This window comes from Erpetoichthys calabaricus, chromosome 1 (assembly GCF_900747795.2).
Source record: "Erpetoichthys calabaricus chromosome 1, fErpCal1.3, whole genome shotgun sequence".
NCBI classification, from domain to species: Eukaryota; Metazoa; Chordata; class Cladistia; order Polypteriformes; family Polypteridae; genus Erpetoichthys; species Erpetoichthys calabaricus.
In genome coordinates this window covers 17,526,845-17,554,410 of record NC_041394.2, presented here as the reverse complement: position 1 = coordinate 17,554,410, position 27,566 = coordinate 17,526,845, and the positions used below count along the sequence as shown (strand labels likewise).

At 42.7% G+C, this 27,566-nt stretch overlaps 2 protein-coding genes and 1 non-coding gene across 3 annotated transcripts in view; 1 reads left to right on the top strand and 2 right to left on the bottom strand.

Moving 5' to 3' along the window:
- Positions 1 to 7,381, bottom strand: part of LOC114641940 (radial spoke head protein 4 homolog A-like) — a 48,159-nt gene extending 40,778 nt beyond the window's left edge. Inside the window, exons 1-2 of the mRNA XM_028790958.2 lie at positions 7,284 to 7,381; positions 1,141 to 1,357 (exon numbers count right to left, since the gene is read on the bottom strand). Coding sequence (XP_028646791.1) covers positions 1,141 to 1,357; positions 7,284 to 7,381 — 315 coding nt within the window. The remainder of the gene's footprint in view (positions 1 to 1,140; positions 1,358 to 7,283) is intronic.
- The window catches only part of sympk (symplekin), a 581,858-nt gene that overhangs the window by 341,220 nt on the left and 213,072 nt on the right, over positions 1 to 27,566 (bottom strand). The window lies entirely within an intron of this gene.
- On the top strand, positions 20,976 to 21,057 carry trnas-gcu (transfer RNA serine (anticodon GCU)). The gene has a single exon. It is a non-coding gene; the product is annotated as a tRNA-Ser (tRNA).

Below are 27,566 nucleotides of genomic sequence, written 5' to 3'. Positions count from 1 at the left end.
AACAAAAATAAAATAAAAAACACAAATAATCGACTCTATTACTAACACTCTAATGATGAATCATTCTGACTGTACAGTTGTAAAATATGCTGACTTCAACCATAGGATTTTGGAAGGAACAACGACAAACTTCCATCTGTATGTGTCATGTTCCACTTGAAGGTCACAACAAGTTGGGCCTGCTCTGTTTAAATGTTAAAAATGCCTTTAATTGTAAACCTGTTGTACAACTGGGCATATTGGACCACAATTTGGTCCATTATACTTCAAGCTGAAAGCCCATTATTAGATGGCAACAGCTATCTTATCATTAGCTAAGCCACCAAAGTTCATATAGTGAAATGAAAATGCAGTCTTGTGGAGTTGTGAGGCAGCAGCACTAACCATGATCCCACCATGCTGCACTACAGAAAAAGTACCAACTTCCCTTTCCTGGACACATTTAGTCCTTAATTAGGTGGGTAGATAGCCCAAGACAGTTTTAGGAGTATTGGGCACAAAGCAGAAACTCACACTGCAATGGGTGTGTCAATCCATCAGATGGAATGCAAATTTATAGTTGATCAGAGGGATAAATTGCCAAACGTAATGGAGGTGACCAGAAAAGAATACCAGGAAATACACAAAGATCAAAAGCAAAAGTCCATCCAAACTTTCAGAAGTATCAGAACAAGATTCAAAGTCTAAGAATCAGTAAAATGGGTCAGAAACAACACAGTGTCACACACGTGTGTTTAGAGGAGCAGTTTCAGAGCTCCTTTAATAAATGAAATTCCACTCCAAGCCAAGGGTTGGTGCTGTTGTCCTCATGCATTTCCCTTTCCCATCCTCAGGAGAAAAAAGATCATCAGCACAAGAAACTTTGACATCACTTCCAGTTCCACCCTTAACCCCACCTCTTCTGGTCAAGAAACTAAATTAAAAGAAAGTACATCATTATGCAAATAATATAAATAACATAAATAATAGGATTAAAAATAAACAGAAGAAATGAATTTAAACATAAGTATAACAACTACTCAGTGCCTTGTGTAATTTCTGGAACTCGAGTGAGAGACTCCCATATTAACTTTAGAAAATACTCATCCACTTTATGTTTATAACCTCTACTGAAGGCTGTAAATAAGGAGCACCCCTTACATCCTCCTGCTCTGCTTCTGGATTCTTCACAAACAAAGACTTCTGGACCTCGGCGATCTCCAAGGTACTCAAAACGTCAGTCTCCTCGTGTAGCGTGTCCAGTTTTTTAGAAAAGCGCTCATGTTTCACTTCTTTACTGATATCTTCAAACACATCCACGGCATTGTCTGGTCGCTCATCCAAAATCCTGCACAGAACCTGAGACAGGTGGTCGTATCTATACAGGAATAATTAAACCAAGAAGGTGGTTAACTCTGAGAGGATTCGTTGGTCATGTTTACACTTACAACATGAGTCTTCTTTTCTTTTCGTTTATATCCACTTTTGTCCATCCACCAGTGTATTGTCAAAATCAAAAAATAGGGGGAGAACCAACCCTGGATGGGACACCAGTGATTATTGGCATATAATTCTAAATTAACTGAGTGTAAATCATATTAAGTACTAGTGAGCTGAATGACTTCCGGCCTGTCGCTCTGACATCACATGTGATGAAGACCATGGAGCGGCTGCTGCTTCACCACCTGAGGCCACAGGTCCGTCACGCCCTCAACCCTCTGCATAACAGGAGAAGGTGGGAGCAGAGGATGCCATCATCTATATACTACACCGATCACTCTCCCACTTGGACAGAGGCAGTGGTGCTGTAAGAATTATGTTTCTAGACGTCTCTAGTGCCTTCAACACAATCCAACCTCTGCTCCTTAGGGACAAGCTGACAGAGATGGGAGTAGATTGATACCTGGTGGCATGGATCGTGGACTATCTTACAGACAGACCTCAGTATGTGCGTCTCAGGAACTGCAGGTCTGACATTGTGGTCAGCAGCACAGGAGCGCCACAGGGGACTGTACTTTCTCCGGTCCTGTTCAGCCTATATACATCAGACTTCCAATACAACTCGGAGTCCTGCCACGTGCAAAAGTTCGCTGACAGCACTGCTATTGTGGGCTGCATCAGGAATGGGCAGGAGGAGGAGTATAGGAACCTCATCAAGGACTTTGTTAAATGGTGCGACTTAAACCACCTACACCTGAACACCAGCAAAACCAAAGAGCTGGTGGTGGATTTTAGGAGGACCAGACCCCTCATGGACCCCGTGATCATCAGAGGTGACTGTGTGCAGATGGTGCAGACCTATAAATACCTGGGAGTGCAACTGGATGATAAATTGGACCGGACTGCCAATACTGATTCTTTGTGCAAGAGAGGACAGAGCCGGCTATACTTCCTTAGAAGACTGGCGTCCTTCAACATCTGCAATAAGATGCTGCAGATGTTCTATCAGACGGTTGTGGTGAGTGCCCTCTTCTACGCGGTGGAGGGACGCCGCACGCCTGCACAAACTGGTGAGGAAGGCAGGCTCTATTGTAGGCATGGAGCTGGACAGTTTGACATCTGTGGCAGAGCGACGGGCGCTCAGCAGGCTCCTATCAATTATTGAGAATCCACTGCATCCACTGAACAGGATCATCTCCAGACAGAGGAGCAGCTTCAGCGACAGACTGCTGTCACCGTCCAGCTCCACTGACAGACTGAGATCATCGTTCCTCCCCCAAACTATGCGACTCTTCAATTCAATTCAACTTTATTTGTCATTCAGCAGATCATCCAAGATGTGCTGCAGAACGAAAATACGATGCACAAGACATTAATAAAAACACATAGTTAAAATCAATTACATTCTAATTAAAAGTGCAGAAAAATTCTGATTAAAGATGCACAAAAATTCTGATTAGAGGTGCATAAAAATTTCTAATTAAAAGTGCATAAAAGTCTAAATTGATAATACATAAAATTCTGAATTAAAAATGCCTACAATAAAATACTAAAATGCTTCATTTAAAAGACGAACGGCAGTAGGAAAAAAACTATTTTTAAACCTGGTAGTTCTACATTTCAGGCTGCGGTACCTTCTGCTTGAGGGCATGAGGGAAGAGAGTTCAGAGGCAGGATAAGTAGGGTCTCTAGAAATCCGCACAGCTCTGGCCAGACAGCGTTGCTTTGCCAAGTCTTGTACATTAGGCAACAGGGCTCCAATGATCCTCTCTGCAGCCCTCACCACTTTCCTCAGTGCTTTCCAGTCCGAAGCGCTGCAGCTCTCCTGCCACAGAGAGCTGCAGCAGGTTAGCACGCTCTCTATGGTCCCTCTGTAAAAAGTGGTGAGGACTGACTTACTGAGATGGGCCCTCTTTAGCCTCCGCAGAAGGATCAAGCACTGGTGAGCTTTCTTGATGATGGAGGAGGTGTGCAGGGACCAGGTGAGGTTGTTCGTCACATTGACTCCCAGGAACTTAGTAGACTGCACAATTTCCACAGCAGTGTTCTTAATGTAGACCGGGATATGTATCAGCTGTTTCTTTCTGAAGTTGATCACCAGTTCTTTCGTTTTTTTCGACATTCAGTATCAGATTGTTTTTATCACACCATTCCACAAATGACTTCACCTCCTCTCTGTAATCCCCCTCCCCATCACCTCGAATGAGACCCACCACTGTTGTGTCGTCCGCATACTTAATAATTTGGTTTGTGCTGAACTTGGCACAACAATCGTGGGTCATGAGCGTGAAGAGGAGGGGACTTAGAACACACCCCTGTGGAGAACCTGTGCTCAAGGAGATGGTATCTGATTTATTCTTCCTTACCCGTACGTACTGTGGCCTATCCATTAGAAAGTCCAATATCCAGTTTTGCAGAGGTATGCCCAGTCCCAATGGGCCCAGTTTGCTGATCAGATTCTGAGGGATGATGGTATTAAAAGGCGAGCTAAAATCAACAAACAGCATACAGACCATAGCGTCTCTGTTCTCCAGATGTTCCAACGAAAAATGGAGTGCAATTCCACCCAGCAGGGTAAACGTTAACATTATTCAAAGTTATTGTCTGTTTTTACCTGCATTTTTATTACTCTTTAATTTAATATTGTTTTTTGTATCAGTATGCTGCAGCTGGAGTATGTGATTTTCCCCTTGGGATTAATAAAGTATCTATCTATCTATCTATCTATCTATCTATCTATCTATCTATCTATCTATCTATCTATCTATCTATCTATCTATCTATCTATCTATCTATCTATCTATCTATCAGGGCGCCCAAATTTATGCACCTGTCTAATTCAGTTATGATGCATATTGCATATTTTCTGTTAATTCAATAAACTTCATGTCACTGCTGAAATCCTACTCTTTCCATAAGGCATATCAGATATTCAAAGGAAGTTCAGCCAACGAGAAACAAAAATCCAAAGAATTAAGAGGGGTTCCCAGACTTTTTCATATGACTGTGTTAAAGCGGCTTGCATTAAAATGGCAGAATAATGTGCGGACCTCAGGTCACTAGCAAATTCAAGACTGTACCACTGTCTAACAACACGGTGAAAGACAGAATTGACAGAATGGCTGGAAATGTTGCTGTAAGCACATATAAGACAGAACTGACTGAACAATATTATCTGCAGATTATTTTTATTATAAAGAAATGACATTACCAGCCTGCAGCTAAATGGGGTTTGAACTAATAACACAGGAAAGGCACAGCTGCCCTAAATGATAAAAACACAAGACAGGTTTAAAAATAGACAGTGGCGTCGGGTAGTGGGAGGCTTCAGTGGCTTAATCCCTGGTGTAGAGTCCCTCATCTTATAGTCCCCGATATACACAAACAATCACGGCAAGCTCCAACCTTCTCGCCCATTGTGTACCATTCATATTCCAGTTGTACAACAAGTCAGTTCCTTTCCAAAGCCTGCCTTACTTATATAATTATTTGTATAATTTTAATGAATTACTGTGTTTCAACCCATTAATAGCTACACCCTTGTGCAAATTAGTTGAAACAAACTCTAAAAACATCAAAAATCAGTTTTGCTCAATTTTTTTGTTGAGTAATATTCATATACTCACGTCAGTACATGATATGACCTCCTCGACTCTTGAGAAGCGTTTCAATGTGATTTTGGCACAGAATCCATCAATTCTGAGCGGTCTTGGAGGATTCTGGGGTATCGGTACCAAACTTGAATTAGGGCCTGAATCGTCTTCTCCTTGGTTGTGCAGTCCATTCCACAAAGTCGTTGCTTACAAATAGACCACAAATTTTCAATTGGGGTTCAATCAAGAGGGTTTCCAGGCCCCTCCAGAATGTTCATTTGATTCTCATCGAAAAATGTCTTCACTTGTTTCAGTGTGTGACTCGAGGCCAGATCTTGTTGAAAAACATTGAGACGTAACTTTTTCAGTTCTGGAAGAACTTTTCTGCGGAGAAGTTCAATGTGTTGTGGTGAGCACATCATGCCCTCAACTGTCCGCAAGCAACCAATGCCATAATAGCTGAAACATCTTCTTTTGTAGATGTTTCACGCGATCTGGTGTTCTACAACATGTCTCCCCACTCACTGTAGCCCTTTGACTAGTGAGAAAAGTGCTATATAAATGTAAAGAGTTGATAGATAGATAGATAGATAGATAGATAGATAGATAGATAGATAGATAGATAGATAGATAGATAGATATGAAAGGCACTATATGATAGATAGATAGATAGATAGATAGATAGATAGATAGATAGATAGATAGATAGATAGATAGATAGATAGATACTTTATTAATCTCAGGGGGAAATTCACATACTCCAGCAGCAAAAAATATTAAATTAAAGAGTAATAAAAAATGCAAGTAAAAAACAGACAATAACTTGAATAATGTTCAACGTTTACCCCCTCTGGTGGAATTGAAGAGTCGCATAGTTTGGGGGAGGGATGATTATCATTATTATAGAGAAAAGCATGACTCTGTTTAGATGCTGAAGTTCCCTACTTGACGTAAGAACTGCTCTTCAGTCTTCTGAGCCTCTTGGCACTATGCTTGGCTGGACAGACTGAATCTCAGCCTTCTGATCCCAAAGGAGGGAGTTGCTGATCATCTTTTTAGTCTAAGACAGAAGTTTCAGAGGGATGTCATTTTGGACAATGTGAGAGCAGACTTCCTTCCTGAGAGTGTCCTCAGAGTTCCCTCAAAATCTCCTGATGGGATGAGTGCAGTTGGTTAATGAAGGAAGATCCTCAGCACCTGGTGAGGTCTATGAATTGCAGACATCAAGTAGTCCTAAATATGACGGCTGTAATAGACCTGCCATGGCTCTGTCAAAAACATTATGATGCCCTGAAATTTGGGGGGAGTTTTAACATGTATAAAAGTGTCATCATTTCTACATGGTGTGACCAAAATGTCTGCAAATCCCCTTAAACAAAAGTCTGCACTGTGCACTTTTAATCACGCCTGAATTGTTTGATTTGTAATTTTGAAACTGTGGAGCAGAGGGGGGAAATCAAGGAAAAATGTGCCTTTGTCCCAAAAATTATGGAGGGCGCTGTATAGCATGGCACTGCCCCAAGACCCTCCAAGCACAAATCACGTGAAGTGTTTCATTAGCCGCTGTTTGCCCTGCACTGAAGACCTGTTACATTCCAGGTGAAAAAAAGCTGGAGAAAGTCTGACAAAGATCCAAGATTAACAGATGCCAATTAGATTCATAAGGTTCACATCCACATGTGGTCTTCTGTCAGAAGAACCTCTTTAGATACTGTTGGCTGAGCCTCATGGACTTTTGCTGTGAGCAAGTGAATGATGCACCGTTATCAGCGAGCGAGTCATTGAGAGAATAAGATGAAGGGCAACCTGAGAGTAAATTACTCGGTCAAGTTCTGAGACCCCCCACCCAGACACTCACTCATGGCGGCACTCCACTGCTGAGGCCCTCAGAACAGCTCCTCTGGCTGAGTATCGCATATTGTACCTGTCCATTGATGGGTTCAACTGCTGCCCGCTGAAGCGCTTCGAGGAATACCAATGACGTCCTGGCGTTTCTCATAAAATGACAATTGGAGCCCCTGTCCCTTACCGGACTCATCATCAGGTTGTGATGCCTTTTATTACCACTCTGGATTCAAGGGGAGCACTCTGCTCTCCAGAGTGATTTCTTCTGATTTAGAGCCCCTCCTGCTCTAGTTCATCCTTGTGTCCCCTTCAGCCCTCCAGTCATCTGTCACACCAAGTTCATTATAACATTACTGAACAACTTCTCAAGTAAAAACAGGCATTGCACTATGAGAGTGGTGTCCACTTTACTCATGTTGTACTCACAAGCTAATGTTAGATTTGGTGCTGTGTTTCAGCAGGTACGCCTTGACGTTCTGCACCGCCAGCTCCGTCTCATTGTTTATGCCCTGTGTTTCTGTCATTCTCGATCCGACAGTACCAGTCTTCTACTGCAAGAGGAAGAAACAAAATCACCATGAGAACATTAGAAAGAGCAAGAAGATAAAAGCACCAGGAAACTCCCAGCCATACCTTTTCCACTTTATTCTGAACAGCCCCCCTAGGACTGGTTGAGACTACTTTTGAGATTTGTGTGTCAGAGTGGTTTATCATATTGATGCAAACTGAATAATACAGGGGACCTGAAGTGCTGTGTACAAAATTTGATGGATGGAGCTATTAGCCCTGACATCCTGAAGGCATTTTTCAGCAATTTCCACCCTTGGGAACCCCAAAATGAAGCATTGTAATTCAAAAATAAAGACAGGACAGTCAATGTTTCACTAAAACCTGACAGATAACTTCTCAAATGTGATAGAATTTGTGTTTGTTTCAAATGGAGACATTCCTTTGCTTAGCGAGAGTCTAGCATCAAGTCAGTGAAACTTCTGGGCTATTGATCTGGTCATTGAAGTAGCAGAGGGGCTTGTTAATCAGTTTCTACTGCTTTGGTGAACTAGAGGGGCAACAGTGAGAAGACCCCAAAAAAGGAATGAATGGTTTAACAAGTAGAGTGAGGCCACTGACATTTTTCCCTCCTCATCTGTTTTGTCACTCATTTTTCCTTTGGCTACGGTGAGTGTCACTACTGGTAGCATGAGGCCATACCTGGACCCTACAGAGGTGGCACAGGCAGTCCAACTTCTCCAGAATGGCAGGCACATCAATACGTGGCATTGCCAGAAGGTTTGCTGTGTCTCCCAGCACAGTCTCAAGGGCATGGAGGAGATTCCAGGAGACAGACAGTTACTCTAGGAGAGCTGGACAGGGCCCCTCGTAGAAGATCCTTAACCCATCAGCAGGACCCACCGGTATCTGCTCCTTGGTGCAAAGAGGAACAGGATGAGCACAGTCAGAGCCTACAAAATGACCTCCAGCATGCAGGCCACTGGTGTGGACTTCTCTGACCAAACAATCAGAAACAGACTTCATGAGGATTTCTTGAGGGCCAGATGTCTTCTAGTGAGCCCTGTGCTCACTGCCCTCCCGGCACCGTGAAGCTCAATTGGCATTTGCCATAGAATACCAGAATTGGCAGGTCCACCACTGGCGCCCTATGCCTTTCACAGATGAGAACAGGTTCACCCTGAACACATGTGACAGACGTGAAAGGGTCTGGAGAAGCCAAGGAGAACATTATGCTGCCTGTAACATCATTCAGCCTGACCGGCTTGGTGGTGAGTCATTGATGCTCTGGGGAGGCATATCCATGGAGGGACACACAGACCTCTACAGGCTAGACAACGGCACCTTGACTGCCATTAGGTATCGGGATGAAATCCTTGGACCCAAGGTGCAGTGGCTCCTGGGCTCCTCCTGGTGCACGACAATGCCAGGCCTCATGTGGCGAGAGTATGCAGGCAGTTCCTGGAGGATGAAGGATTTGATACCATTGACTGGCCCCCACACTCACTCGCCTGACCTCAATCCAATAGAACACCTCTGGGTGGGACATTATGTTTTGGTCCAAACAACTCCACCAGGTTGCACCCTCAGACTGTCCAGGAGCTCAGTGATGCTCTGGTCCAGATCTTGGAGGAGATCCCCCAGGACACAATCCATTGTCTCATTAGGAGCATGCACTCCCCTCCCACACATGTCCCCCCCACAATGTTGTCAGGTATGGGAGTGCATACAAACTACTGAGTATGATTTGGGGTTCCTGCAATGAAATTTCGGCAAAATGAACTCGCCTGCCTTCTACATCATTTTTTCCCTTTGATTTTCGGTGTGTCTTTGAATTCAGCCCTCTGTCGGTTGATCATTTTCATTTCCATCAAACGACGTGACCTCCTTTCATTCCTAACACATGACCATATCAGTAGAGATACCCAGCAGGATTTTTTCCCATTGAGATCTGATGTGTTTTCAAAGTGTTCCTTTAATTTTTTTGAGCAGGCACCATTGTACATGCATATAAGAATAAAAAAAAAGCAGACGCTCACAATAATATTTGCAATTTGTTTTTTCTGATATAGCAAGTACAATGGTGCCTCGTACTTTGAATGGTTCGAACTTCTAAATTTCCAGATTTCAAACACTAAGTTCAAAGAGAAATTTGATCTGGAGTTTGAAGGATGCTTCTACAGTGCATCCAGAAAGTATTCACAGCGCATCACTTTTTCCACATCTTGTTATGTTACAGCCTTATTCCAAAATGGATTAAATTCATTTTTTTCCTCAGAATTCTACACACAACACCCCATAATGACAACATGAAAAAAGTTTACTTGAGATTTTTGTAAATTTATTAAAAATAAAAAAATTGAGAAAGCACATGTACATAAGTATTCACAGCCTTTGCCATGAAGCTCAAAATTGAGCTCAGGTGCATCCTGTTTCCCCTGATCATCCTTGAGATGTTTCTGCAGCTTCATTGGAGTCCACCTGTGGTAAATTCAGTTGACTGGACATGATTTGGAAAGGCACACATCTGTCTATATAAGGTCCCACAGTTGACAGTTCATGTCAGAGCACAAACCAAGCATGAAGTCAAAGGAATTGTCTGTAGACCTCCGAGACAGGATTGTCTCGAGGCACAAATCTGGGGAAGGTTACAGAAAGATTTTTGCTGCTTTGAAGGTCCCAATGAGCACAGTGGCCTCCATCATCCGTAAGTGGAAGAAGTTCGAAACCACCAGGACTCTTCCTAGAGCTGGCCGGCCATCTAAACTGAGCAATTGGGGGAGAAGGGCCTTAGTCAGGGAGGTGACCAAGAACCCGATGGTCACTCTGTCAGAGCTCCAGAGGTCCTCTGTGGAGAGAGGAGAACCTTCCAGAAGGACAACCATCTCTGCAGCAATCCACCAATCAGGCCTGTATGGTAGAGTGGCCAGATGGAAGCCACTCCTTAGTAAAAGGCACATGGCAGCCCGCCTGGAGTTTACCAAAAGGCAACTGAAGGACTCTCAGACCATTAGAAAGAAAATTCTCTGGTCTGATGACACAAAGATTGAACTCTTTGGTGTGAATGCCAGGCGTCACGTTTGGAGGAAACCAAGCACCGCTCATCACCAGGCCAATACCATCCCTACAGTGAAGCATGGTGGTGGCAGCATCATGCTGTGGGGATGTTTTTCAGCGGCAGGGACTGGGAGACTAGTCAGGATAAAGAGAAAGATGACTGCAGCAATGTACAGAGACATCCTGGATGAAAACCTGCTCCAGAGCGCTCTTGACCTCAGACTGGGGCGACGGTTCATCTTTCAGCAGGACAACGACCCTAAGCACACAGCCAAGATATCAAAGGAGTGGCTTCAGGACAACTCTGTGAATGTCCTTGAGTGGCCCAGCCAGAGCTCAGACTTGAATCCGATTGAACATCTCTGGAGAGATCTTAAAATGGCTGTGCACCGACACTTCCCATCCAACCTGATGGAGCTTGAGAGGTGCTGCAAAGAGGAATGGGCGAAACTGGCCAAGGATAGGTGTGCCAAGCTTGTGGCATCATATTCAACAAGACTTGAGGCTGAAATTGCTGCCAAAGGTGCATCGACAAAGTATTGAGCAAAGGCTGTGAATACTTATGTACATGGGATTTCTCAGTTTTTTTATTTTTAATAAATTTGCAAAAACCTCAAGTAAACTTTTTTCACGTTGTCATTATGGGGTGTTGTGTGTAGAATTCTGAGGAAAAAAAAATAATTTAATCCATTTTGGAATAAGGCTGTAACATAACAAAATGTGGAAAAAGTGATGCGCTGGGAATACTTTCCGGATGCACTGTACGTTTGAACTGTGCGTAAAGTTGAAAAAAATGCAGCAACAGATGCCGCTTAAGCAGCAAGTATAAACATCATCTGTTGGGTGTCCAAGTCCTCTCTTGGCTCTCGCTGCATCTCTTTTGTTACGCTTGTGTGTTTTCAGTGCTGTTTCCGCTTTAATTTTGGTGTGTTTGGTTACATATTGTGACCACCAGGGGGCGCACCAGCTCTCAAAACACCCGACACAACAAGACACAGACACAAATGCAGCACAACACAAGGCCCGTGGGAAACGTTTTTCATACGTTTTCTTTATCTTGTCTCCTCCTTTCTTATTCTGCCCCCGGCAAGCTTTGTCCTCTTCCTCCCGACTCTGGCTCCCCAAGTGAAGTGATGTGGTCCCTTATATGCTGCACCGGGGAGCACTTCAGGTGGCTCTTCAGCTTTATCTGGAAGCACTCCCAGGTGTAGTAGAAACCCAAAGTTGGACTCTGCAGCTCCCCCTGATTCTAAAACCATTGACATGCCTTTTATTTTTTTGCTCTTTAGGAATTTGTCAGTTTTCACATATCCCTTGGGGTCAGAGCGCAGGGTCAGCCATTGTATAATGCCCCTGGAGCAAATGCAGGTTAAGGGCCTTGGTCAAGGGCCCAGCAGAGTAGGATCTGGGGATTCGAACCGGCAACCTTCTGGATTAAAGTGTAGATCCTTAACCTCAGAGCCACCACCTTCGCCCTTCCACAACAGACTGGTTCGAAGTGACAGAAAGACTATATTAAATCAGATAGTTACTCTGTACAACTGTGGTGAACAGACAGGCATTTGGGCTATACAAAAATAAACTGTATTGTAAAATAAATTGCATCATAAAATAAATTGTATCATAGGCCCCCTGGTAAATTAGTGAGCTGTTGTATTTGTTTAATAGCAAAACAGAAACTTTGTGGGCCCCTGTGCTCCTGGGGCCCCCAGCCAGTGCCCATACGTTAAGATGGCCCTGAGTGTAACGTCCACACTGAAGACACTCTAGCTGGGTACTGGACTAGGGTTTAAATTCTAGGAAATGTTAACATTAACTCCATCCTGAAGAAATGTTTAAGTCTTTAGAAAATGTAATGACTTACTTTGTAATTAGCCAAGCCCTTCAAGTCTTGATGTGCTCGTTTCCTAGATGCACTATGGAAGTGTCCAATGCGCTGAGGTGCCACTTTCTCCCAAACACTTAGAAATTCTGCCAAGAGAAGAGAAACAGAAGATGGTTAAGAGGAGTAACCTGAAGCGACCCAACTCTTCACCTGGTGTGAGATACACTGGCAGTGTGAAAGTGCCATACATGAATATAAATTTGGCAGCACTGATGTCAGATTGTGATGTTGATGCCTGGATATGTGCACAGAAGTGGGAGTAAAGCCCCTTGGTGTCACATTTCCTTTGGGAAAAGTTACACCATAGGACTGCAGTGTAGTGGCATCTCCTGCAAAAAGCATGACTGGCATCGAGCAACTTAGCTGGTGTGCAGAAATTCTCCACTGAATGGAGAAGGTGGATATTGGCAAGGGGCGATGAGAGAAAGGAGAGGAGTCGGGTACATCTATCTATCTATCTATCTATCTATCTATCTATCTATCTATCTATTATATAGTGCCTTTCTTATCTATCTATCTATCTATCTATCTATCTATCTATCTATCTATCTATCTATCTATCTATCTATCTATCTATAATATGGTGCCTTTCACATCTATCTATCTATCTATCTATCTATCTATCTATCTATCTATCTATCTATCTATCTATCTATCTATCTATCTATCTATCTATAATATAGTGCCTTTCACATCTATCTATCTATCTATCTATCTATCTATCTATCTATCTATCTATCTATCTATCTATCTATCTATCTATCTATAATATAGTGCCTTTCACATCTATCTATCTATCTATCTATCTATCTATCTATCTATCTATCTATCTATCTATCTATCTATCTATCTATCTATAATATAGTGCCTTTTACATCTATCTATCTATCTATCTATCTATCTATCTATCTATCTATCTATCTATCTATCTATCTATCTATCTATCTATCTATCTATCTATAATATAGTGCCTTTCACATCTATCTATCTATCTATCTATCTATCTATCTATCTATCTATCTATCTATCTATCTATCTATCTATCTATCTATCTATCTATCTATCTATAATATAGTGCCTTTCACATCTATCTATCTATCTATCTATCTATCTATCTATCTATCTATCTATCTATCTATCTATCTATCTATCTATCTATAATATAGTGCCTTTTACATCTATCTATCTATCTATCTATCTATCTATCTATCTATCTATCTATCTATCTATCTATCTATCTATCTATCTTTTCTGTGTAAATAATAACTCCTAATGTTTGTGTGAAATTTACCTGTGTTCTTGGTGAACTCGAGAGAGAGAGGAAGTGAGTAGCGTTAATGAATGTAACGTTCAAACAGGAAGGGAACTTGAACTTCGAGATTGTCCTGTTAGTAGCTGAGGATCATGATAATCCAAGAGAGCTGAAGGCTGCATCAGATAATGCAATTCAGGGAAGAAAATACCCTCTGATGGGTGAAAAAAAACAACCCAGAAACTTTTCCAGGTTGGAGCAGGTTTATGTCTACAACGTCCATGGCAGTGCAGAGCAGTATAACGGGAAAGGTGGATGTGGAAGAGGAGGAGGAGGACCGTATTGACACAGTAAAAGATGGCTGGTTCAGACATTGAGCAAGTGGAAGGAGGCATGACATAAAAACATCTGAACATGACTCAGCGCAGGAGGTGCTGATGACCCTCTTCTTATAACTAAAAGTGGTTTTGAGGTCCCTGTTATTCTGCGACAAGTCAAGTGGAAGAGGATGATGGCGATATGTCAGGCTGCTCCACCATCTCGGAGTTTGAGGAGTAAAAAGGCAGGAGCGTCTGCAGCGATCAGAGCATTAAACAGCCGTTAGTTTCAATAGTGGGGAGTGGACGTTGTGAAATATTTCTCTGCTATACGGACCCTTTTAATTTAATCCTGATGCTCTGTATATTCAATTCATTATAATAACTATTCATGGTGGCTCTAAAATCCGTACCAACCCCTACTCTCTCTTCTGTTTCTTTTTCCGGTTTCTTTGTGATGGCGGCCTGCGCCACCACCATCTAATCAAAGCACCGTGATGTTCCTACATTGATGGATTAAAAGCCAGAAGTCTGCATGACCATCATCATCAAGTCCTCCCTGTTCATTTATGTTAGGTAGAATGCCCAGAGAGGGCTGGGTGGTCTCAAGGTCTGGAACCCCTGCAGATTTTATTTTTTCTCTCCAGCCATCTGGAGTTTTTATTTTTGTTCTTTTCTGTCCCCCCTAGCCATCGGACCTTACTCTTATTCTATGTTAATTAGTGTTGTCTTATTTTAATTCTTACTTTGTCTTTTATTTTTATTTTTTTCATCATGTAAAGCACTTTGAGGTACATTATTTGCATGAAGATGTGCTATAGAAATAAATGTTGTTGTTGTTTTATATTGTGTGTATGTGCATGAGAGACAGCTTAAGGGCTCTGGTGATTGTACCGTATTTTTCGCACCATAAGACACACTTTTTTTTCCCCAAAAGAAGGTTAGAAATGTCTGTGCGTCTTATGGAGCGAATGTTGCGTCACAGACCATGATGTGTATTACCTGACAAAAGTCGACATCCAGGGGTAGAGGGCGACAAAACTCACTGATACGTTACAGGCATTCCCTCTGTGCTTGGAGGAATGTTAGACTCATTGACTCGGCATCTAATCCTTGCATGTGCGTGAGTTGCGAAATGTAAACAAAGGCAAGATGGCATCGACATCTCATGAGGGAGCGAAGCGAGTGCAGAAAACAAATGTTTTGCTCATTATCACTGAGTCTGACTTTTGTTGAGAGTGATCAGGAGATCGAACAAGAGAGTGAGGAACTGGCATCAGCTGATCGGGACACCAGCCGATGCCGCCCCAGCTGAGCGCATTCGTGCAGCCGATGCACCTATGGCAAGGTTCGTGTGAGAGGAATACCCAGACATTGATCCATGGGAGCCAAACTGGCTACAGGACTTCACAAGACAGTATGGCTTGCTGTTGGACTCGACAGATTACCAGCCGCTGGACTACTTCAGGCTGTTCTTTCCTGAAGCTGCCTTTCAGCTACTGTCAGACAAGACAAACAGGTATGCAGAGCAATGTTTTAAATCGAGGGCTGTGCTTGCACCGTATTCTCGTTTTTCAAACTGGAAACCCACAACAAAACACGAGATGAAGGGCTTTGTAGCATTACAAATAGAGATGGGACTAGACTGGCGATATAACTTCAGGGAGCATTGGTCCAAACGTGCGTGATGATAGGTACGTGCTCCTGCAAAGTGATTGTGAGCAACTGAGCTTCATAAATTCTGACACTAGCGATGAGGAGTTCCTGGGGTTTCCATAAAACTAGAAGAGTGCTTGAACCTTAAAGTCTCTCCTTATTTGTTAATGACAGTGATGATGTTTCTTAATATCGCTATTGAATTTACGTGGCTGAAATATTATTCTGCTATATTTTATTAAACATATTAGTACACCATTTGGTTCAGAATATTGTTTTTCTTGTTTTCCTCCTCTAAACCTAGGTGCGTCTAATGGTCAGGTGCATCTTATACAGTAATTACCCAGCAAACCAGGGGTTGGCGCTCTGTTCTAATGCCTTCTCTCTAACTCCCTCTGCAGAACGAAGACTGACGGCCATTTCACCACTGACGTCACTTCCGTTATCTGTTCTCCTGGACCCGCCCCTTCCTGCTTGGAGTTATAATGCTCTAAATCACAGGTGTCGAACTCCGGTCCTCAAGCGCCGCAGTGGCTGCAGGTTTTCATTCTAACCATCTTCTTCATTAGTGAGCTGTTTTTACTGCTAATTAACTTCTTTTGCTTTAGTTTTAATTCACTTGACTCAGGCCCCTTAGTTGTCTCTTTTTCCTTAATTAGTAGCCAAACAATAATGAGACAAACAAGCCACCACGTGACCAGCTCACCTGTGCTCATCACACAATATCTGAAAATAAAGAAAGGTGAAGGTCTCAGTAAGGTTGGTCTCTCAGGTCACCAAAACATTTTGATGGTGTTCTTAGAAAAAACAGAAAAATCAACAAATTTGGAAATGTCTGCTGTGGCAGAATGAGAGCAACAACAAGCCATGGAATTAAATAACGGGTTTAATTAACAGCAAGAATCAGCTTCTCATTAAGAGACTGTTTGGAGTGAAACTGGTTGGAGTTTGAAATCCCAGTTTAGCTGGTCATCTGTTGGCTCGTTTCACGTCTCATTTCTGTTTGGCTGCCATTTAATGAAGAAACAAATCAATTCAGAGGACTGAATCCTTGAAAACAGGGCTATTAAAATGAAGGGGAGTTAATTAGCAGTAAAAACTGGGCACCGATTAGGAAAAGGGTTAGAATGAAAACCTGCAGCCACTGCGGCCCTCCAGGCCTGGAGTTTGACACCCCTGCTCTAAATGGTATGAGTTCAGTACAGTTCTGAGCTCCTGTCTGAAAGGATGTTATCCACAACTAGTTGCCTGTTTTCCTTGAATATCTTATTTCAATAATATGGGGTCACCAGGGTGGTGCCCCAAAATTTGAATGGTGTTTTGTCTCCTCTTTATAGTCCGTATTCTGAGATAAAAACAAGTCTACTTTCATACTGTTTACTGTTAAGGTGAGACAGCAAGTGAAATTTCTTACTAGGTTGTTGAAACAAGATCTTGAAAAGTGAAAAGATGCCTGAGAAGTTGAGAAGGTGTAAATTAGTACCAAATGTCAAGAACAAGGGAGATGTGCAGAGCTGAAGTAACTACAGGGGTATAAAGTTGATCGGGCACACCATGAAGTTATGGGAAAGAGTGACGCTAGGCTCAGAGGAGGGGTGGTGATCTGAAAGGAGCAATAGGACTACAGAAGCAATGTCTGCTTAAAGAGTGTTGATGGAGAATCACAGAGAAGGTCAGAAGGAATTGCACTGCATGTTTGTGGACTTAGCGAAAGCGTGTGACAGGGTGGCAAGAGAGCAGTTATGGTACTGTGTGAGGAAGTTGGGAGTAGCAGAAAAGTATATGAAGGTGGAGCAGGTTATGAATGAGAACAGGGTGACTGCGTTGAGGTGTGCGGTAGGAATGACAGCCTGGTTCAAGGTGAGAGTAGGATTACGTCAAGGATCGGCTCTGAGCCTTTTCCTGTTTGTAGTGGTGATGGACAAGTTGATAGATGAGGTCTCTGTGGACTATGATGTTCGCGGAAGACATTGTGATCTGCAGTGAGAGTAGACAGCAGGTTGAGACGAACCTGGAGAGGTGGAGGTCTGCACTGGAGAGAAGGGGAATGAGTAGGAGTAAGATGGGGTACATGTGCGTGAATGAAAGGGAAGATGGTGGAAGGGTGTGACTGCAAGGAGCAGAGGTGGTGAAGGTAGATGAATTTAAATATTTGGGTCCAACAGTCCAAAGAAACGGAGAGTACGACAGAGAGGTGAAGAAGAGAGAACAGGCAGGGTGGACTGGATGGAGAACAGTGGCTGGAGTGATTGAAGAAAACCTGCAAGAGTGAAAGGGAAGGTCGATAAAACGGGAGCGAGACCAGCGATGGTGTATGGTTTGGAGATGGTGGCACTGACGAAAAGACAGGAGGCAGTACTGGAAGTGGTGGAGTTGAAGACAGGATTAGGAATGAGTAGATTAGTGGGACAACACAGGTACGACAGTTTGGTGACCAAGACAGAGAGGCTCGATTGAGATTTTTTTTTTTTTTTTTTGCACATGCAGTGGGTAGATGAGGGGCACATCGAGAAAAGAATGTTGAGTATGGAACCGCCAGGTAAGAGAAAAAGAGGAAGGCTAAAGAGGAGGTTAATGGATGTGGTGACGGAGGACATGAAGGCAATCGGTGTGGCAGAAAATGAGGTAAAAGACGAGGAAAGATGGAGACAACGATCCACTGTGGCGACCCTTAAATGAGAGCAGCCGAAACAAGCAGAAGACGACCTTCATGTTCTTTATTGCAAAAGATCTCCTGAGGAAAAAAAAAAGAACGTCTCTAGTAACTGAAGAACAATTCCAAAAATCTAAAGAATAATGGATAGGATTATTAGGACATCTCCCCCACTCTTCTTACAAGGGACTCACATAAACGAGACAAATCAGTGGGAGTGGAGCCAGGACTCTGCCTCCTCAAGAACAGAACACATGTTGGCGGGTGGTGGGGTTGGCAGTTTTATTTCAGAGTAGTTACAGGGTCCAGGAGCCAATGAAAAGGAGGCTACTGAAAGTAAAGGCAAACACGGACAGCCATTGGTTGGAAGTGGTGGTAATGAGTGCTGATTTTAATTGTTGCCATAATCCTCAGAAGGACAGGAATAAAAGTCTGGAGCCGCACCTTCAATCAGCACAGGAATGGGGAAGGATAGTAAAGGAGATATGACTTGTGGATGTGTGGTGGAGGAAACATGGACCTGGGAGGCTCTACACATGGGAAAAGACAAGATGGAAATTGAATAATTTCTTTTCCTTTGGTTATATTTTTGAGCAAAAGTGCATCTGCTTTGTTATAGCTTTTAATTTGGTATTTGGACTTCAGTCTTCACACATTATACACTTCATGTCAACATTTTGTCAATTATTATTATAGCATTAAAAAAAGTTGGGCGGCACAGTGGCGCAGTGGTAACCCTGCTGCCTCGCAGTGAGGAGACCTGGGTTGGCTTCCCGGGTTCCCCCTGTGTGGAGTTTGCATGTTCTCCCCGTGTCTGCGTGGGTTTCCTACCACAGTCCAAAGACATGCAGGTTAGATGTATTGGCAATCCCAAATTGTCCCTACTGTGTGCTTGGTGTTTGTGTGTGTGTATGCCCTGTGGTGGGCTGGCACCATGCCCAGGGTTTATTCTTGCCTTGTACCCCCTGTGACCCAGTGTTAGGATATAGCGGGTTGGATGGATGGATGGCTGGATGAAAAAATGTTTCTGTTCTGTTCTAGCACCTTGCGCAAGGGAAAGGTGCTATATAAATAAAATGTATTATCTGTCCATTTTTCAACCCGCTGAATCCAAACACAGTGTCACGGGGGTCTGCTGGAGCCAATCCCAGCCAACACATGGCACAAGGCAGGGAACCAATCCTGGGCAGGGAGCCAACCCACCGCAGAAAATGTATTATTATTATTATTATTATTATTATTATCAGTTATGTGTTCAACATTGCTTGCCTCGCATTTCCTGTCATCCTACATATACACAGATCACTGTAGACACGGAATACAAATAAAATGTATGTATTCCACATAACAATATATTATTTACCCTCTACTACTCCAGGCACCTCACACCTAGATAAACAGAATTGAACTCTGAGAATTTTGTATCTGACTTGACCTCAGCTGCCTCGGTGGGGGGTGAGTGAGCAGGCTGCCTGCTGCCAGTGCCGATCGACACATTGGCAAAATGAAAACGCTGAGGAGGAGATGTGAGGGAATTTAAGGTGGCCCAGCATTACGAATATTTTTGTAGGCTACAGGGATTCTAGTGTTAATCAAAAGAAGATTAAGAGCAGAATGATTGAAGTGTTTAAAATAATGAAGGGAATTAGTCCAGGGGGCACACGGGGACACAGCTGGAAACGTTTTAAGGGGAAATTTCACACAAACATTAGAAAGTTTTTCTTTACACAAAGAACGATAGACACATGGAATAAGTGACCACCACTGGCCAGCAAGGTGAGCAATCTACAGTGAGGAATATCACATAGTACAGTAGTGGAGAACTCCTCCTGTTGAATAAATGGCCTGGTGGTTTCAGATACCTGTCCATATAGAGAACTGAGAAAAAAAAAAACATGTTTCATTCTTTCCTGTTTTGTGAAAGACCCACATCTTATTTTTTATCTTGTATTTTGGATGGTATTTGTGTTTAGGGTGAAGAGCTCAAAAAGAAAAAAGGAAAAATGGAAACCTGGTTGTAATGTGTAATTTTAGGAAAGGCAAAAAAAAAGGAATCTGAGAAACCTGCAAAATAAAGTTAAGTGAGCAAATACTACACATGCAATTGGATTACTTAACAAACTGTGTGAGAGCAGGATAGCCGTGGATCTGCATTTGTAGAAATCGTCTTGGAATGTTACACCATTCAGTAAGTGCTGGGTGTATAGTGTATTGTGTTAACTTTGAAAACTGCAATTTGTACTTTCATTTTATTAGCAGTAGGATATTTAAGACAAGATATCAGTAGAGTTTTGTAAGGAGTGCGTTGGATTGGGGAGTGGAGAGGGTGAATGGGAGACATTTTGGCATTTGGGTGGGTATTTATATGATGAATAAGGGATTAGAATGTTGCAAGACTTCAGTTTGGGACTGATCATATTTATTATTTTTTGAATATTTTGATCTTGTGGTTTATGTATTTTATTTGATTATTTTCAAATATTTTATGATGAGTTTTTAAAAATGAAAATAATACCAATCTATTGTCAAATATGTGAACATTGGGAGGGTCTCATGGACAAAGATTTGGGTCATTTTATGGGGAAGGAAAGGAGTGAAGCACCAAAACTAAGACAGTTTCTGTTCCCTTCAAAATGAAAGAGAAGACATCAAAGGACAACATCATATAGTGCCTTTCCTATCTATCTATCTATCTATCTATCTATCTATCTATCTATCTATCTATCTATCTATCTATCTATCTATCTATCTATCTATCTATCTATCTATCTATCTATCTATCTATCTATCAGATGAGGTGGCCGAGTGGTTAAGGCGATGGACTGCTAATCCATTGTGCTCTGCACGTGTGGGTTTGAATCCCATCCTTGTCGGTACCTGTTTTCAGGAGAGATGCTAAAAAACCCTATCTATCTATCATATAGTGCCTTTCCTATCTATCTATCTATCTATCTATCTATCTATCTATCTATCTATCTATCTATCTATCTATCTATCTATCTATCTATCTATCATATAGTGCCTTTCCTATCTATCTATCTATCTATCTATCTATCTATCTATCTATCTATCTATCTATCTATCTATCTATCATATAGTGCCTTTCCTATCTATCTATCTATCTATCTATCTATCTATCTATCTATCTATCTATCTATCTATCTATCTATCTATCTATCTATCTATCTATCTATCATATAGTGCCTTTCCTATCTATCTATCTATCTATCTATCTATCTATCTATCTATCTATCTATCTATCTATCTATCATATAGTGCCTTTCCTATCTATCTATCTATCTATCTATCTATCTATCTATCTATCTATCTATCTATCTATCTATCTATCTATCTATCTATCTATCTATCTATCTATCTATCTATCTATCTTTCTATCTATCTATCTATCTATCTATCTATCTATCTATCTATCTATCTATCTATCTATCTATCTATCTATCTATCTATCTATCTATCTATCTATCTATCTATCTATCTATCTATCAACTGTAATTCAGAAGCTTTTCATTTCGTTTTATCCACCTGCGTCTCTTAATGGTTTGGTCTTAATGGTTTGGGCTTTGGCTGACAATGGGATGGAGGGCTGTTGCTTCCACTTGTCATGTATTTGTTGCCCTTATCAGACATTCACTTCTGGTTCATTGTTCACACTATAAGATGTGTCAATTGGCTTCCCCACCCAGATAATAAGAATAAGATGAAGTTCTCTTATTTGTTTGCAAATATCACTTGCACTGTATGTCTGGAACTATTTTAATTATTGTGTTTGATTTTATGTACTTGCAATGTTGCCCATTATGGAAAAGGTGCCACAATGTTTACACAATGACATTAAGGAAGTACCTTATGTTACGTCATTATATTTTGTGCTGTGGTCTGTTTCTGGATGGAATGGAAATGCTGCCTCTTTAGTGTAAATACCATTTTACAATCAAAAATTACATCTGTTAAAAAATAATCATAAGAACTGTCTACTGTTTTCTACATTGGAGCACATCACACTTTGAGCGCCATTAATTACCATGGAGTGTGTAACAGAGTAGTAAATATCAGAATGAATGAGCCGACCTCTGCGACCACACCGAGTGTCACTGAGAGACTAACGCCCTCACACGCTAATCAAGTCCTTTCTTGCAGTGCGGATCAAACCACCGTTCATTCATCCGGGTGTGCAGGGTGTGATTTAACTTAACAGAAGCTCATATGAGGAACGGGAGGGAAGCTGCTGCCTCACATCCCAAGTGTGCTTGGTTTGGATTTCATTCCTGCTTATTGTCTGAGTGTGGGCTGGGTGTTCTCCATGTGCCTGTGTCAGTTTACAGGTTTCTGCAGTCTTCATTGTCACATTTACAGTGAAGTCATCCCTTGCACATGCCAATCAACACTCAACTCACTCACTGCCTTACCTTGACACTTCTGTCTTCCTTACAGCTCACTGTGCCCACATGTAGTTTTCCTCCCACATCAAAAAACCATGCAGGTAAGCTTGACTGGGGCTTCTAAACTGACCTTGTGTGCCCAGGACTGGGGGGGGGGGGGTCACCAGTGTGACCCATGATGGTCTGGCACCCCACTCCAGAGTTGGTCCTGCTTTCCTTCTGGGTGTAAGCCAGATAGGTGGCCTCAATGAGTAAATTCAATTCAATTGAGTTTATTTTTGTATTGACGGAGTGCAGGCACAAGGCACGGTGACAAGGTCTCAAGTAAAATGTACGTATAGCTTTTAAAAATGACTGAATGCAGAATTCGTACAAATAGAGACGATTTGTTTAAAGAGACAGAAAACAAAATTGGAAAATCAACAATATGTGTCTGTTAATTAATTGTAAACGGAGGAGAGAAAAACCAAAACTTCAAGGGGCGCGTCTCTGGAGAAAATAAACCTCTTGGGGTCGAGTTTGTAAGAGAAAATCCAAACCAGTCAGAATCCTGGAGGCCAACTGGCCGCCCACCCGCCTACTGACTGGAAGGCCAATCCGATATAAAGAGCTTTTTCCGTTTGATGATTCCAGTACTCCCAGTATCTAAGATGATGTTTCCATGGGGAGGAGTGAGAAGTCAAGCAAAATGACACCAAACTAAAAAGGTTACGATATGCAAGCTTTTGGGGCAACTCAGGCCCCTTCCTTAAGCAAGATGGAATCCTTAATCATTGATTACAAACTGCCTGAAGAAGGGGACTGAGTTGCCCCACAAGCTTGCATATTGTAACCTTTTGCTTGACTTCTCACTGCATCCATAATGGCTAACACGGTACAACACCCTAGTACATGGGGGAGTAGGAGGTGATTACAAGGTGTTGTTGCACCCACCACACGACGGACCACCAGCAGGTGACACCTCAGCACCACACTGGAACACTCTGAGGGCTTTCACAGCGACTGGAGTGCCAATCCTGCCACCAATCCCTGCAAGTTGGAGGATCTGCTTACAGGGCTGGATGCAAGTTAACGTCATACCCATGACAAAGCAATCGCAGGTAGGAGAAGAAGAAAATAAATGAGGATTTTTCAAATAGAAATGAGAAGACAATGTGAGCCTTCCACACAACACATCCCCACCCACAATTACAGCAGCGCAGGTGAGCAGAGAGCTGAGGAGACTTTGTGCCAGCAAAGCAGTGGGTCCAGATGGAGTATCGCCACGGCTGCTGAAGGCCTGTGCATTGGAGCTGGGGGGTCCTCTACAGCACATCTTCAACCTGAGCCTGGAACAGGGGAGAGTCCCGAGGCTTTGGAAAACATCTTGCATCACCCCAGACCTCGAGGTATCACGTCCTAGTGAGCTGAATGACTTCCGGCCTGTTGCTCTGACATCACATGTGATGAAGACCATGGAGAGGCTGCTGCTTCACCACCTGAGGCCACAGGTCCGACACCCCCTCGACCTTCTGCAGTTTGCATACCAGGAGAAGGTGGGAGCGGAGGATGCCATCATCTATATGCTACATCGATCCCTCTCTTACTTGGACAGAGGCAGTGGTGCTGTAAGAATTATATTTCTAGACTTTTCTAGCTCCTTCAACACAATCCAACCTCTGCTCCTTAGGGACAAGCTGACAGAGATGGGAGTAGACTCATACCTGGTGGCATGGATCGTGGACTATCTTACAGACAGACCTCAGTGTGTGCTTCTCAGGAACTGCACGTCTGACATTGTGGTCAGCAGCTCAGGAGCGCCACGGGGGACTGTACTTTCTCCGGTCCTGTTCAGCCTATATACATCAGACTTCAATACAACTCGGAGTCCTGCCACGTGCAAGAGTTTGCTGATGACACTGCTATCGTGGGCTGCATTAGGAATGGGCTGGAGGAGGAGTATAGGGACCTAATCAAGGACTTTGTTAAATGGTGCGACTCAAACCACCTATAACTGAACACCAGCAAAACCAAGGAGCTGGTGGTGGATTTTAGGAGGCCCAGACCCCTCATGGACCCCGTGATCATCAGAGGTGACTGTGTGCAGAGGGTGCAGACCTATAAATACCTGGGAGTGCAACTGGATGATAAATTGGACTGGACTGCCAATACTGATGCTCTGTGTAAGAAAGGACAGAGCCGACTATACTTCCTTAGAAGGCTGGCGTCCTTCAACATCTGCAATAAGATGCTGCAGATGTTCTATCAGACAGTTGTGGCGAGCGCCCTCTTCTATGCAGTGGTGTGCTGGGGAGGCAACATAAAGAAGAAGGACGCCTCACGCCTGGACAAACTGGTGAGGAAGGCAGGCTCTATTGTAGGAATGGAGCTGGACAGTTTGACATCTGTGGCAGAGCTACGGGCGCTGAGCAGACTCCTATCAATCATGGAGAATCCACTGCATCCACTGAACAGGATCATCTCCAGACAGAAGAGCAGCTTCAGCGACAGACTGCTGTCACCGTCCTGCTCCACTGACAGACTGAGGAGATCGTTCCTCCCCCAAACTATGTGACTCTTCAATTCCACCCGGGGTGGGGGGTAGGTAAGGGTAAACGTTAACATTATATAATTATAAGTTATTGTCTGTTTTTTACCTGCATTGTTATCAATCAGTATGCTGCTGCTGGAGAATGTGAATTTCCCCTTGGGATTAATAAAGTATCTATCTATCTATCTATCTATCTATCTATCTATCTATCTATCTATCTATCTATCTATCTATCTATCTATCTATCTATCTATCTATCTATCTATCTATCTATAACCAAAAAAACTTGGGGTAAGAAGATTGTTGGCTAAACATTTCAGACCGGCAGTGTCTTACAGTTTTTCGCTGTTGCTTTGGACAAATCCTCAAATGAAAACCTGCAAACCTTTAAGTCAGTTTCTGAATGTCCAGTCTCGTTGTTTTTAATCCTTTGTATATTACTAGCTGTCCCCCGCAGCTCTGCCCATGTAGCAGTGAAGCAGGACAAACTTTAAAAATCAATTTAAAAAAAGAAAATGTAATTCTTGCCAAGCAGAAGGTAAGTCAAACGTTGGCACTGTACCTGATCGTGTTCAGCTCTGACGGGAGAGCGTCCCCCATGTGGAGAGAAGAGCAGGTGGCCGTGACATCTCTGGCAATCGGCAGCTACTCTCTAAAATACGCGGAGCTCTGATCTCTCAAAAACATCAAACATTACTCCTTAACAATCTGTAGATGATAATGTCTGCTGAACAAACAGGCATCGGTAGCTAAACAGAGGCAGGGTGCGCTCCAACACGTGGCGAGAGGTACAGCGACTCAAACGGAGGCTGGCGAGTCAATGAGGAAGGCTCTGCTCCCCTCCCCTCGGCCTGCTGCCTCTCCCTCGCAAATATATCACTCCTGTAAGCGAACTATGATTCTTAGCACTATGAGAGAAGTCACAAAATCAACTGGAATGGTCAAACAAAAATCAAGAAAAAAAGGCTGATCTTAATCCATTAAGTAGTTATCTTCTGAAAAGCGGACATTCATACATACTGTGACAGATTTAAGGGTCCCCGTGACCCCTTGAACCCTCAGACCAAACGTCAGACACCAGACAAAAGTCCAATTATTATTTATTTTATAATAATAATGTGCACCAAGCACCCTCCACTCCACTATACTCATAAACACTACAATAATACAATCAATAATCAATAAACAATCCTCCACTCCCAGACGTGTTGCCACCCTTCCACCCAGCTCAGCTCAGCGTCTGGGATTTCCCATGGTCCTTTTATATCTCCTGACCCGGAAGTGGTTCCAACCCTGCAGTCCATGATTCTTTATCCCTTCCGGGTCAGATAAAAAGTCCTTTTCTTCATCCTGGAAGTACGTTGTTCCTTCTGTCCATGTGACCAGGACATACTTCCGGGTTATAGGGCACATAGTACTCCCCAAGCCTCCCTACAGCGGCTCTTGTTGGTCCCCATGGTATCCAGCAGGGCTGTTTGTAAAAACTACAAGGTCCATGAGGCCCTGCTGGAATTCGGGAAACCTCCATGCCGCTGGGAGGGCTCCATCTGGCGGTTTGGAGGTGTGGGCCGGAATATATGGCCGGCCATCCCTCACAATACATACATACATACATAAAAGGGTGTCCCAAAATTCACGCAAGAGGTAATTTTGATAGAGAACACAGGTTTTTAATTAAAAATTGTACATTTTTAATTGATTTATAAAGTATACAGTATAGGGTTATGTATGGAATAGCATATCGGGCAAATGGCCTCCACAGCTTTGCTGGCACATACACACTCTTTTGTCGAAGTTTTCCATGACTGTTTTGCATAAATGTGGCTGAATTTCATTGATACAGCGCTCAATTCCCTCCTTCAAGCCGTGGGTGGTCGTGGCCACTTGATGGCATAAACCTTAGACTTCAAACAACCCCAAAGAAAAAAGTCTCAACAATCACTCGTGGATTTTCTGAACCCCAAATGCAACGATTTTTACGATTAACGAAGCCATCAAGATGAAAATGAGCCTCATCGCTGAAGATGATTTTGTTTGAAAAATCTGCATTCACTTGTTGTTGTTCCAAAATCCATTCAACGGACTCTCTTCGCTGTGCGTGATCAGTAGGATTAAGTTCTTGACTCAATTGAACTTTGTAAGCATGAAGATGCAAATCTTTCGTGAGAATACGCTGTAGGGAGCTTCTAGAAAATGTTCAATTCTTGACCACGGTGCCTAATTGATGTTCCTGGACTCTCAGCAACACTCTCACGAACTGCTTCGATGTTTTGTGTTGAATGACTTGTTGACGGACGGCCAGAGTGTCTAAGATCACTAATTGATCCAGTCTCCCTGAATTTTTTAATTAATCTCTTCACAGTTGATGAAGTTAAATCACTATTCCGACCATATTTTGTACGAAAATTGCGAACCGTAGCTACCAAACCTTCATTATTTTTAAAATATTGCT